At 37.4% G+C, this 12,316-nt stretch overlaps 1 protein-coding gene across 7 annotated transcripts in view; it reads left to right on the top strand.

Moving 5' to 3' along the window:
- Positions 1-12,316, top strand: part of ARHGAP20 (Rho GTPase activating protein 20) — a 133,993-nt gene that overhangs the window by 14,238 nt on the left and 107,439 nt on the right. For 6 of the 7 annotated variants that reach the window (XM_070077928.2, XM_051849486.3, XM_051849467.2 and 3 more), the window contains exon 2: positions 8,590-8,672. In XM_070077928.2, coding sequence (XP_069934029.1) covers positions 8,593-8,672 — 80 coding nt within the window. In that variant the 5' untranslated portion in view covers positions 8,590-8,592. Of the gene's footprint in view, positions 1-6,730; positions 6,755-8,589; positions 8,673-12,316 lie in introns of those variants that run through there. The other variant, XM_051849449.3, reaches the window with a different exon arrangement.

Genomic DNA, 12,316 nt, shown 5'->3' with positions numbered 1-12,316 from the left:
TGTTTGAAAGGCATAGAGTCAGAAAGAGATCTTCAGTATGGTAGTTGATTCCCCAGAGGTCCACAATAGCCAGGTCTGGGCCAGGTTGAAGCCAAGAGCTTGGAACTCTATCCAGATCTTCTGTGTAGAGACCCAACATCTGCTGCCTCTCACGGTGTGCTTTAGGAGGAAGCTGGAAGGGAACTGGATAAGCTGAAACTGGAACCTAGGCACAGTACAGAAGGCAGGCATCCAAATGTTGACTGCATTGGATGCCTGCCCCAAATTTGCATTATCCTGTTCATGAAATTTTTACAGACCTCTCATATAAATACTTTTATTTGATTCTTTATGGGCTGATATTATGTCCATTTTAGTGAGAATCTGAGAAATTGAGTGGCAGACTTCTAGTTTGGTATCCATTCTACATTACATAAATTCTCATGTTTATTGTATTTCTTTTTTTTTTTTTTTTTTTCTGACAGGCAGAGTTAGACAGTGAGAGAGAGAGAGACAGAGAGAAAGGTCTTCCTTCCGTTAGTTCACTCCCCAAATGGTTGTTGTGGCCGGTGCGCTGTGCTGACCTGAAGCCAGGAGCCAGGTGCTTCCTCCTGGTCTCCCATGCGGGTGCAGGGCCCAAGCACTTGGGCCATCCTCCACTGCCTTCCCTGGCCACAGCAGAGAGCTGGACTGTAAGAAGAGCAACTGGGACAGAATCCGGCACCCCAACCAGGACTAGAACCTGGGGTGCCAGTGCCGCAGGTGGAGGATTAGCCAAGTGAGCCACAGCGCCGGCTTATGTTTATTGTATTTCAAAGTGATAATTGTCTCCTGGAAAGAGGAAAAGAGTTAAAAGTAAAATGATTTCTTTCTTAACCTCAGAAAGGAAGTTATATCCCTGCATAGGTATACTATACCATTACCACATTTGTTTTAGTTAAATGCTCGTACTTATTCTGGGTGGATAACTTATGAATAAGTAGAATATCATACTTACCATAGACCAAGGTGACAACAGCCAGGTATTTTAGCTTACCCAGTATCCAAAACCTTGTGATGACAGGGCTCAGAAGTAAGGTGCCAGGTTAAAAGTACTTTTTCCCTTACAAAGCCAGTGTCTTTGAAGTATAACTGTTCAATAACTTAAGTATGGCTCCACAAGTAAGTTGTAGGCATGCAGGGAAGGCAGGAAAGAAGCATCTTATTGCTCACTAAATTTCACAGACTAGCCACAAAAAGATTAATAGTCAAATTTAAATAAGGTAATCTGTAAGTTTGATAAACATTTTTCTCTAGCCCTGAAAATTAAGACTTCTTTAAAAGCTTTCCTCAAAGCCCTTTTTAAAAGGCAAACACTTGCCTCTTAAATGCTTAAAAGTGGCTTCAATGCCATTTCACTTAAATTCCTTTTCTTTATAAGATGACTGGGACAAATCAAAGCATGAAAAATTGCAGCTCACCTCTGACTTGAATCTTTCATCTTGTTCCTTTCTCTGACATGGTTTATTTATCTTTAACCACTGTGAGGAGTAAGAATGATCAGATTCAGAATGATTTAGAAGTTCCAAAAATAGCTATGTCTCTTGGTTGACATGAAGCTAAAATTCCAAGGAGAGTTTACATATTTTTTATGTCAAATATGTTTTCTGAGTTGTTGAAAATAAAACTTTTTTCTTCAATTACCAATTTATAACTTCATTTCCCTGCATAGGAACACTGTCTTAAAATCTTATATACAAGGCACTTCAAAGAGTTCTCATGAAAATGAAATTAAAAGGCAGATTTACATTGGTGTAACAAATTTCAAATCTCCTGCATAATTCTTTATTATGTGCATTTTCATAAGCTTAATTTTTTTTATTTTCACTTTATTTGAAAGGCATAAAAACACAGAAAGAGCTGGAAGAAGATCTTCCATCCACGGTTTCCCTCCCCAGATGCCTAAAACGGTCTAGGTTGGGCAACACTGAAACTAGGAGTCTGGAACTCAATCCAGGTCTACCACATGGGTGACAGGGACCCAAATACTTGAGCCATCACTGCTGCCTCCTAGGGTATACCCCAGTAGGAACCTGGATCAGAATCGCTTGGTTAATCCTCTGCCTGCAGTGCCAGCATCCCATATGGGTGCCGGGTTCTAGTCCTGGTTGCTCCTCTTTCAGACCAGCTCTCTGCTGTTGCCTGGGAAGGCAGTGGAGGATGGCCCAAGTTCTTGGGCCCCTGCACCCGCATGAGAGACTTGGAGGAAGCACCTGGCTCCTGGCTTCAGATTGGCGCAGTACTGGCCGTAGTGGCCATTTGGGGGGTGAACCAATGGAAGGAAGACCTTTCTGTCTGTCTGTCTCACTATCTGTCAAATAACTTAAAAAAAAAAAAAAAAAGAACCCAATTAGCTATTTTCCAAATCAGGCACTCCATTATGGAATATCGGTATCCCATGTGGTGACTTAACCACTGCACTGATTACCTGTCCCCATGAACTTTCTGGAGGCACTTCATATGCATGGATTTCAATTTTTTTTCACCAAAGTAAGCTTATCTTTTAATTATTTCCTACAAACTTTTTAAGGTACCCTAATATAGGCAATGTTAATGCATTCACTTAGTAACTGTTCGGAATCTGCTGTGTGAAAACTCTAAGTCATGCACTACTGTGTTCAAAACATACAGTTTGCAGTGTACAGGTATGACTGTCACCACCTAGTTCCGTTACAAATGCTTATATTTTCCTTAATGATGCCGATGATGCCATTTCAGCAGAACTTCTTAAAGGTTTACTTATATTTCTATGTGTGTTTGGGGATGGTGCTACTGATGTGAATGAATGGATTTTGAGATTGAGGTAGGGGAAAGCATTTGGCACAGGGGTTATGATTCCTCATGAGATGCTCACAGAAGGGAGTGTCTGGGTTCATGTCCTGGCTCTGCTCCAGTTCCAGCTTCCTGCCAATGTAGACCCTGGGAGGCAACAGGTGATAACACTAGTAGTTGAGTCCGTGTCACCCATATGGGAGACACAAATTGAGTTCCCAGCTCCTGGCTTTAGCCTGGCCCAGCCCCAACTGTTGAAGGCATTTGAGTGAACCAGTGGATAGGAAATCACTCTGGCTCTTGCTCTCTGCCTTTGAAATTAATTTTTTAAATATTTGCTTGCTTATTCTACTTAAGCTCACATAAAAATACTCATTTAATATATAGTTTACATGAAATATTATACTAAGCTTTAAGAAAGCAATAATAGGCCTGCTTCAACAACAGAGTTGAAGTTTAGAAAATAATTGTTGATGGGAGGTAGAAAGTTTGGAAAGAAGATATATAGTTCCTATTCTCTAGAAAGGAGCAGAAAGATAAATAATATCTAAAATAATATAATCTGAAATGTTACTACTGAAATTATGTGAAGCAAAGTAGGGAAACAAGGAGTTGAATATATAGTTAAAATGACTTCAAATTGAAAGCAGCTTTCAGAACAGTTGGAAACTTACTGCAGTTTTATTAAATTTAAGAGAAAAAATGAATTACTGGCATTTGATCTAATTTCTCTAATGTCCATATTATACTTCCCCAGTAAATGGCTGTTTATAAAAAGATAGTAGTTTTCTAATTTTAATCATTCTTTATTATCTCTTACAACTTCTTTTAAGCCTCCTCATCTTTTCCCTTTTAGGGGCAGGAGTATAGACAGATGCTACCTCATGTTTGTTATTTTTTAGCTCACATAAAGTTCTTGTTTAGTTCTGAATACTAAGTTAATGGTACAGTATCAAGGAAATCATTCCTGGGGCTGGCTTTGTGGCACCGTGGAGTAAGCTGCTACCTTACAACATTGGCATCTCCGTATCGGAGCTCTGGTTCAAGTCCTAGCTGCTTCACTTACCATCCAGCTCCCTGCTAATGCACCTAGGAAGGCAATGGATGATGGTCCAAGTGCCTAGGTCCCTGCCACTCACACCAGAGGCCTGGATAGAGTTCCTGGCTCCTGACTTCAGCTTGGCTCAGGCCCATCCATCTGCTGTGGCCGTTTGGGGAATGAATCAGCAGATGGAAGATGTCTCTGTCTCTCTGTCTCTAACTCTCTGTAACTGCCTTTCAAGTAAATAAATCTCTTAAAAAAATCGTTCCCAAAAGACTAATTTACTTTTTTTTGCCTAATTCATTGTTTATCAATTCTTTTTGAAAGACCACTTTTTTTTTCAGCATTAACAGATTCCTTTAATACGTCATTCAAATATCTGTACCTATCAAGGTATTCCAAAATGTTAATAGAAATAGAATTAGGAGATGTTTATATTGGTGTAAAAATTTTGAAATACATGCGTAACTTTTCATGATATGTAATTTTTATGAACTTTTTTCAGATTTTTTTCACAATTATTTAATAAATATAAATTTCCAAAGTACAACTTTTGGATTATAGCAGTTCTCCCCTCCGCCATAAGCTCCCTCCCACCTGCAACCATCCCATCTCCCACTCCCTCTCACATCCCATTCTTCATCAAGATTCATTTTCAATTATCTTTATATACAGAAGATCAACTTAGTATTTACTAAGTAAAGATTTCAACAGTTTGCACCCACACAGATACACAAAGCATAGAGTACTGTTTTAGTAGCAGTTTTACCGTCAATTCACATAGTACAACACATTAAGGACAGAGATCCTACATGGGGAGTGGTTGCACAGTGACTCCCATTGTTGATTTAACAATTGACACTCTTATTTATGATGTCAGTAATCACCTGAGGCTCTAGTCATGAGTTGCCAAGGTTATGGAAGCTTCTTGAGTTCACCAACTTATTTAATCTTATTTAGGCAAGGCCATAGTCCAAGTGGAAGTTCTCTCCTCCCTTCAGAGAAAGGTATCTCTTTCTTTGATGGCCCATTCTTTCTGCTGGGATCTCACTCACAGAGAAGAAAGACCACTTTTTAAAAAACACTCCATCACAAGGTGGCACCAACTATGGGGTCATTTAGTTATGAATTGCATAAACATTTGCAAATTCTGAAAAGCCACCCAGAGAACTGTGATTTTAAGCTAAAGAAGAAAATATAAACTGTTTGAAGTTTACCTTCTGTTTTGTTATGAAGCAAAGAGTCATAGTTACCCCTGTTCCAGAATAGCAGTGAAATTTGTTGGTAGAAGCATAAACTCAACCTGTCCTGACAAGTTTGTACTATTATACATTTGTAAAGGAATCAACAGTCTCATTCTATTTCAGTGTATTATATTTCATTTTGTTGTTATAAACAAGAATAAAATCCAAGTCTTTTTTGCCTGAGAAGAGATCTTTAACTGATCAGTGAATTTGTTTTGAAGTTGCCATTGGCCCTTCATTTTGCTGTGCTTTTGAGCAAAATTATTTTGACTGAATTAATACTTAAATATATATGTATAGAGAGAGAGAATGCCAGTTATATTTACTTACTAGAAAAGTGAATCCTGTGAATACTAAATACGTGGTATTTGTAAACTTTTCTTGCATATCTAGAGTAAATGTCTGGTGGACACTTAATGCATGACTGTGATAGAAGAGACCTAAGAGAGGATGTATGTAGTTAAATATTCTCTTTGTGTAGGCAAGGAAATAGAGGCCCAGAGAAGTGACTGAATTGTCTTGGGTTGTTAGTGGACATAAGAAATCTGAGTACAGACAACAGGACCTATTCAAATAGAACCAATATTCTGACTGTAATTTGATTGTATGCTTTTCAATATTAATCCGGTTGTACGAGGTGAATGCATTCACCCTTTGACCCCTTACATGTTTGACAATTTAATAACTCAGAAAACACCATTTATTCACTGCACCTGCAAATGATCTTCTACATTAGATTTCCATGAAAAACTTCTATTTTAAAAGCACCTTTTTAGAAGAAAATTTGTCATTTTTTTTAAAGACAATATTCACTGAAAGGCAGAGGGCAAGAAACAGAGATTAATCCCTAAATGCCCACAAACACCTGGAGCCAGGCCAAGCTAGGAGCCAAGAACTCAACCACTTCTTTGTGGGTGGCAGAGACCCAGCTACTTGAGCCATCACCTGTTGCTTCTGGGTACACATTAGCCAGAAGCTGGAATTAAGAGTGGAACCAGGACTTGAATGCAGGCTTCCCAATATGGGCTGTTGGCATCCCAAATGGTGCCTAAATTGCTAGGCCAAATGCCCATCCCATCACTCTTCTCTGATTACCATTCTCATTTTTTTAGAACTATCAGTCTGCAAAATATTTTCTTATATCGGAAGATTCCTGAATTTGGGTTCCATGGATTCCTAAAGAATCCATTTTATGAGGGTTTTGAACCTTCTGAAATGGTATGTACAGTTTAGTTTGTGGCTTTTGTACATGTGACTACCCATGGTCACTCTGTATTCTCATTTTACGGTTTAGCCTCATTTATTTTTTATTTAAGCTTTCTTAGAAGATGATTAACTGCCTCCATATTATAGTTCCACAGTAATTTGAAGTTTATTAGTTTCCAAATGAAGAATTTTGCATCATTTTAATTTTCCCCATGGAGTCCTTTCTTCACATTTTAAGTTACTTTATGTTTGTCTTTTGAACCTTTTCCAGATTCTTCATGAATCCGAAAGCCAAGGAGCTCAGAATTAGAAATCGTGTAATAAAGATCTAGTGTAGGATCTTGAATCTGCTGGTGGTGGTATCAGAGTCCTGAGGGAGGCAGACATAAAGCTGCTGAGACAAGTCCAGGAAGCCCCCACTGGGATGGCTTGGCAGACCTTGAGGTCAAAGCAGACAGAGCCCACAGCTCAGGTGAAGCTTTAAGCTTTGGGGATTGGGCACATTTCAGACATCAGAGTGGTACATGGGTCCTGAAGAAAGAGAATCAGGATGGGGTGAACAGACCTAGCCTGAAGAGGAAACAGATTACTACACAAAATCAAAAACATATCTTGCTGCTTGTGAGCAAACTGTCACCTTTCTTAGTGGAGTCAATGTAATCTTCCAGTACTGAGGCTTTTCACGTGGGAAGGTGCTGTTTTACCTCGCAGTGCGAGTAGTTGTGTCCTAGATTGCATTTCTCCTTAAAACCTTTGCAGTCATACTAGTATCAGGATGTTAGATTCCTGTGGGTTGAGGTCCTAAGAGGTGTGACTAATGGAAACAAATGAGATGGGGTTTGCAAGCTGTAGTAAATAGAGTATTGAAATCAGTCTGATGACGATTGTGAGCTGTTTTTCTAAAAGGAAAATGCCAAATACACATCACACAAAAATGTTTGACAGGTAAACCAGCCTGAACTGATTCATGATTAGTAATTCCTGATTGGGATGGTTGGGATTTTCTTCTTCACCCATTTGTTTCCTGTCCTTTCTTATTATTTCATGTAATTGTTTCACCTGCTGTCTCGGCTCTGCTAAGAATATTGGGGGACTATTAGTTTCCACATTTGAGCCTGAAAAGTAATGAGGGCAACAGCAATACTGAGGCTAGAGTGGAGGTGACAACAATTTGAGAGATCCCTGGGAGCAAGGTGAATTTGTGGCATAGGAATTGTGCCAAGGAAGTCCAGCTGGATGATTCTTCATCTATTTCTGTGCTAGGATCTTGGTTTTATTTTAGTAGCTAAGAATCAGTTCTTCTTTGAATCATGTAATGAGATACTGATACTGAAAACAGCTAGTTAGTTTTGTATGTTTCCTATTAAAGCAGTGTCCAGTTCCCAAGCATGGCTGGCCCAGGCCCTCAGGCAGTGAGTGAGACCCCTGACTGGACAGGGTGAAAGGGTATGGCAGGAAGAATGGCTTTGGTGATAGAATCTAAACTTCACTCAGGGCTATTTGTGACTGTGTTGTAATTTTACTAATATATCTCTCGTAGCAGATTCTTTGGTTGTAGCTAGAATTATTAAATATATAAGACTGAATTTAGAATAAATTCTGGGTAATTCAAGTTGAATAATGCCTCATTGGCCACAAATTTTAAGTCATTGGGAGAATACCTGAATTATCATGTTTTTCTTCTGCTTATTTACCACAAGCAAAGAAAGATGGTTGGTCAGTCGGTCAGTCTTTTTTTTTTTTTTTTTTTTTTGAGTTCCAACAATAACCAAAAAAAAAAAAAAAAATCCTTTTGGAAGAAAGGATTCTCAATAGTGTAAATTTTCAAATTTAAAGCAAAACTTAAATGTCAGTTAAATGTTTATGTAACACTCCAGTCTCTATGCTGTTACTTTAACTGTTTTTGCTTCGTCTTTGATCTCTCCAAGCCCTTCCTTAAAGCCCAGTTTAGGTCCTATCATGACTATGAAATAGAGAAAAGCAGTATCTACCCTGATGACATTTTAGGGCATTAATGAAATACAGCATGTCCAGTCTTTAGCTTAAGACCAGTCACATAATAAGCAGTAACAATGGTTACTGTGGTGCCTTTCCCTTTTAACATTTTTGATTCTCTGTCTATAAAAATATTTAGCCTACAACACTTTTTGACAGTTACTTTTCCATTTTAGATGTTATAGTTGTCCCTCCATAATGAAACTGTTGGCTCCTTGTTAGACAAAGATAGTTGATACAAAACTTGGTGAATTGCATTAAAAATCAATATTTATTTCCTTTACAAGCCATTTGATTTTTTTTCCTCAACAGAAAATGAAAACACTAGCAGAAAGGAGAAGAAGTGCTCCCTCTCTCATCCTGGATAAAGCCCTGCAGAAGCGGCCTAGTACCAGGCAAGTGCAAAGCTTTGTGTTACACATTTGATATGTGTGCTTGGAAGATGAAGTTTTTCAGATGTTTTTTTATGTATTAGGGTTGTTTATTTATTGGCACCATCATTCTGTGTTCAATAATAGAAAATGTGGTTGCTGTTCTGCATTTGTTTAACATAACATTCTTTATGGGAACCATAAAGCCTGTGGGAGCTGGTATGTATGCTCAGTTGCTTTACAGCTGACTCAGAAATGAATCTCACATCACAAACTACACAGACAGGTTTCACATATTTCCAGAGTCTATTTGAGGAAACTATTGGAAATAGAATACCGAAAACAATGTTTATGCACAAAATTTTGCTTAGTTTTTATCACAAGGTGATGTCTGTGCATCAATATGGTAATATTTTTGCCAATTTTAGATATCAAGAAAAACAACCAGACTAGTATTATTTTAAAATAGAGTAGTAATTTCAGGCATTAATAAGTAAATTAATCAGTGAAATTTGAAGTAAAAATAAGCTAAATATCTTTTAAAGTGGCCTTCTAAAAACTTTTATTTATATAAATAGAAAAGATTTTATGTATTTCATATATGCAGGTTTTTTTTTTTTTTTTTTTTGACAGGCAGAGTGGACAGTGAGAGAGAGAGACAGAGAGAAAGGTCTTCCTTTGCCGTTGGTTCACCCTCCAATGGCCGCCGCGGCTGGCACCCTGCGGCCGGCGCACCGCGCTGATCCGATGGCAGGAGCCAGGTGCTTCTCCTGGTCTCCCATTGGGGTGCAGGGCCCAAGCACTTGGGCCATCCTCCACTGCACTCCCGGGCCATAGCAGAGAGCTGGCCTGGAAGAGGGGCAACCGGGACAGAATCCGGCGCCCCGACCGGGACTAGAACCCAGTGTGCCTGCGCCGCAAGGCGGAGGATTAGCCTAGTGAGCCGCGGTGCCGGCTCTCATATATGCAGTTTTAAGAGCACAATTATACTTCCTATCCTTCCTCCCTCAATCCCTCCTTCACCTTTTTCTTTCCTTTTGCATGAATTAATTCTAAGTTGGTGTATGGACTGGCTGCTTCATTTTATCTTTTAGTGTAGTTGTACCTCAGCATATGCATATTGAAATATATAACGATATTAATTGCTTTTATTACCACTTGTATCGATGTTAAGGTTTTAAAAGTAATTTTGAAATCCTTCTAAATATCTGTGAATTTCACTTGTGAATATAAGAAGAGGAGTTAAAATAGTCATAGAATTTTAGATAACAAAGGGCACTGAGTATAATTGGATCAAAAATGACATATGTAGATGAAGTGACAGGCTGGGGAAAGTGCTAAGACTTAAATGACTCACTAGGAAATGCCATTTATAATTGCTTTGGGATAGAGAACCACTGCAATAATACACAACCATGCCCCTGGCCACACTAACTCCTTAGTACCTCTGCAGTAATTGGTGCTTACGTTAAAACTAGTTCCCCCAATTCCTACCTCAGTAGTAGCAAATGTTACAGATTTTATGTCAAAATAACTAGAGTTGTGTTTTTAATCTTCAGTTTATTTCCGTGAGTTTGTCTAAGTCGGTAATGAGAGTGTGTCGTCCTGAGGAAAAGGACCTTTACCTGTATTACAGGAATGATATTTTTACTCTGTGCACAGGTTAGATCCTAAAGGTTTGCAGAATAGCTGTTAGTAATACAGCCTCAGGATTGGAAAGAACTTTAAAGGTCATCCAATCTGGTGGTTTCCAAACCTTTCTATTTCAGTAGTTTTGATGGGACTGAGGCATCTTTATGTTTTTAAAACTCTATAGTTGTTTCTGATACACCTTTTAAAAAATTATTGTTGAAGGACCAGTTAATATGAGATCTACCGTCCATCTTTACTGATTTTTAAGTGTGTAGTATCTGTTATCTGTAAGGGTTCTGATGTACTTTTGGTGGAAAACCATCGTGGAAAGATATAAAATATCCTTGTGTACTTAATTTGCTTAAAAAAAGAAATAATGGAACATGATTTTAAGGAAGTATTTAAAATTAACAGAAGTGATACATAAATCAGTAGGCACATACATAACATAAAAAATAAAATCCCTGTTTTTTGCCCAGAATAATCACTATTAATAATTTCTGTATCCTTTTAAATGCTTGTCTGAGTATATGTGTTTCATATTTTTATTTGCTTTCCCTCATGTTTAAATTCTTATTTTAATATATTTGTTATTCCTGTTTTCAACTTTCTTGTGGTTTTCTTAAAAATTGGACATCAAACCCTAATGAACTATTATATTAAACATTCAAGTCTTTGATTTTGTTCATCTTTTATATAATGTATGTTCCTGAAGAGCTACACAAATATTTTTATAAACTTGCTATTTTTTAGGAAATGCTATAGAGAATTGTTTTATTAATTGATACACTTCTTTCTTCTTAAAAATAATGAAATTTATTGTAATTTTGCTTTCTATCCATTATACTCAAGAAATATGTAAAATTTCTAAAGTCCAAGATGATAACATACCTATTTGAAGTAGAATTTTTACATCAGAATTCTAATACCTCCTCACAAAAAGATTGCTGTCACTTGATATATGAGAACTGGCCTGCCTTCAAAACATTTGTATTCAATGTGGGGACAAAGAAATAGTGTTTTATTTATTGGAATTCTTTTTGAATTACATGTTTTTTAAATTTTTGCCTTGCATTAGAACCTTACCACTTCTACTGTTGTCCTATGGTTAATGTGTTAATAATAGTGACTTTTAGATAATAAAGCTTTTATCCAAAGTTTAGCAAAAATCTGCAGGGGATTTAAGAATCATTTAACAGCTGCTACATCTAATCTTTTTTTTTTTTAAATTTAATGAACAAGAGCTGGGTTTAAAGAGGAAAGACGTGAGTTAACTAATAAGTTAACTGTGTTTATGTATTAAATATAGCTTTATCTCCAGTATTTTTGATAAAGCCATAGAGAATGAAATGGAGACATAATTCACATATTTTTTTTTCATTTGTGGGTATCATTCAGATCAGCTGGAGGTGGCTTCTCTAAGTAATTGGTAGAGTATCTGATGTAGCAGGTGATACATCAGTCACACCGTGAAGGTTAGAGGTTTGCTAAGGGGAGCGGTTACAACAGGGTGGCACTCAGCTGCTTTCACTTGTCGACAAAAGAGTGTTCCGTTCTGTGTTTAAGGATAGCCTCACCTTGTGTCGGTTACCTTTGTGTTAGAACTCTGAGCATGTATAGTAAAGGGCTTAGTGTGCTTAGAAGTAAAATGAGAATATTGAATTATGTTATTTCTTAAAACCTTTCCATGTCCCTGTTTATATAATTTGACTTGCTGAAATTCAACAAACCAAAAGACTCTCCTACATATGCCATGAATTCTAATGCTTATAGTTTCATAAACACAACATACTCTCTAGCCTTCCCTCAAATATCGCTTCCTTCAGGACCCTTTCTAACCCTTTGTAAATAAAACCTTATGTATCTTTTAGTCATTGAACTCAATCATACTTCACTGGAATCACCTTATTTGTCATTTTCCATTTAGTGTCATAAGACATATTTATTAACAAAATTATGTATGTATTCACTATTCAATTATTTTTAAGATGAACTAGTGAATGAATGAGTGGCTTTGTTTCCAAACCAAAAGGAAT

Source organism: Oryctolagus cuniculus, chromosome 1 (genome assembly GCF_051225735.1).
Source record: "Oryctolagus cuniculus isolate XC-2025 breed Fujian yellow rabbit chromosome 1, ASM5122573v1, whole genome shotgun sequence".
Classification (NCBI taxonomy): Eukaryota; Metazoa; Chordata; class Mammalia; order Lagomorpha; family Leporidae; genus Oryctolagus; species Oryctolagus cuniculus.
Note: the sequence above shows the minus strand (reverse complement) of the source record. Positions and strands in the feature narration are given on the sequence as shown.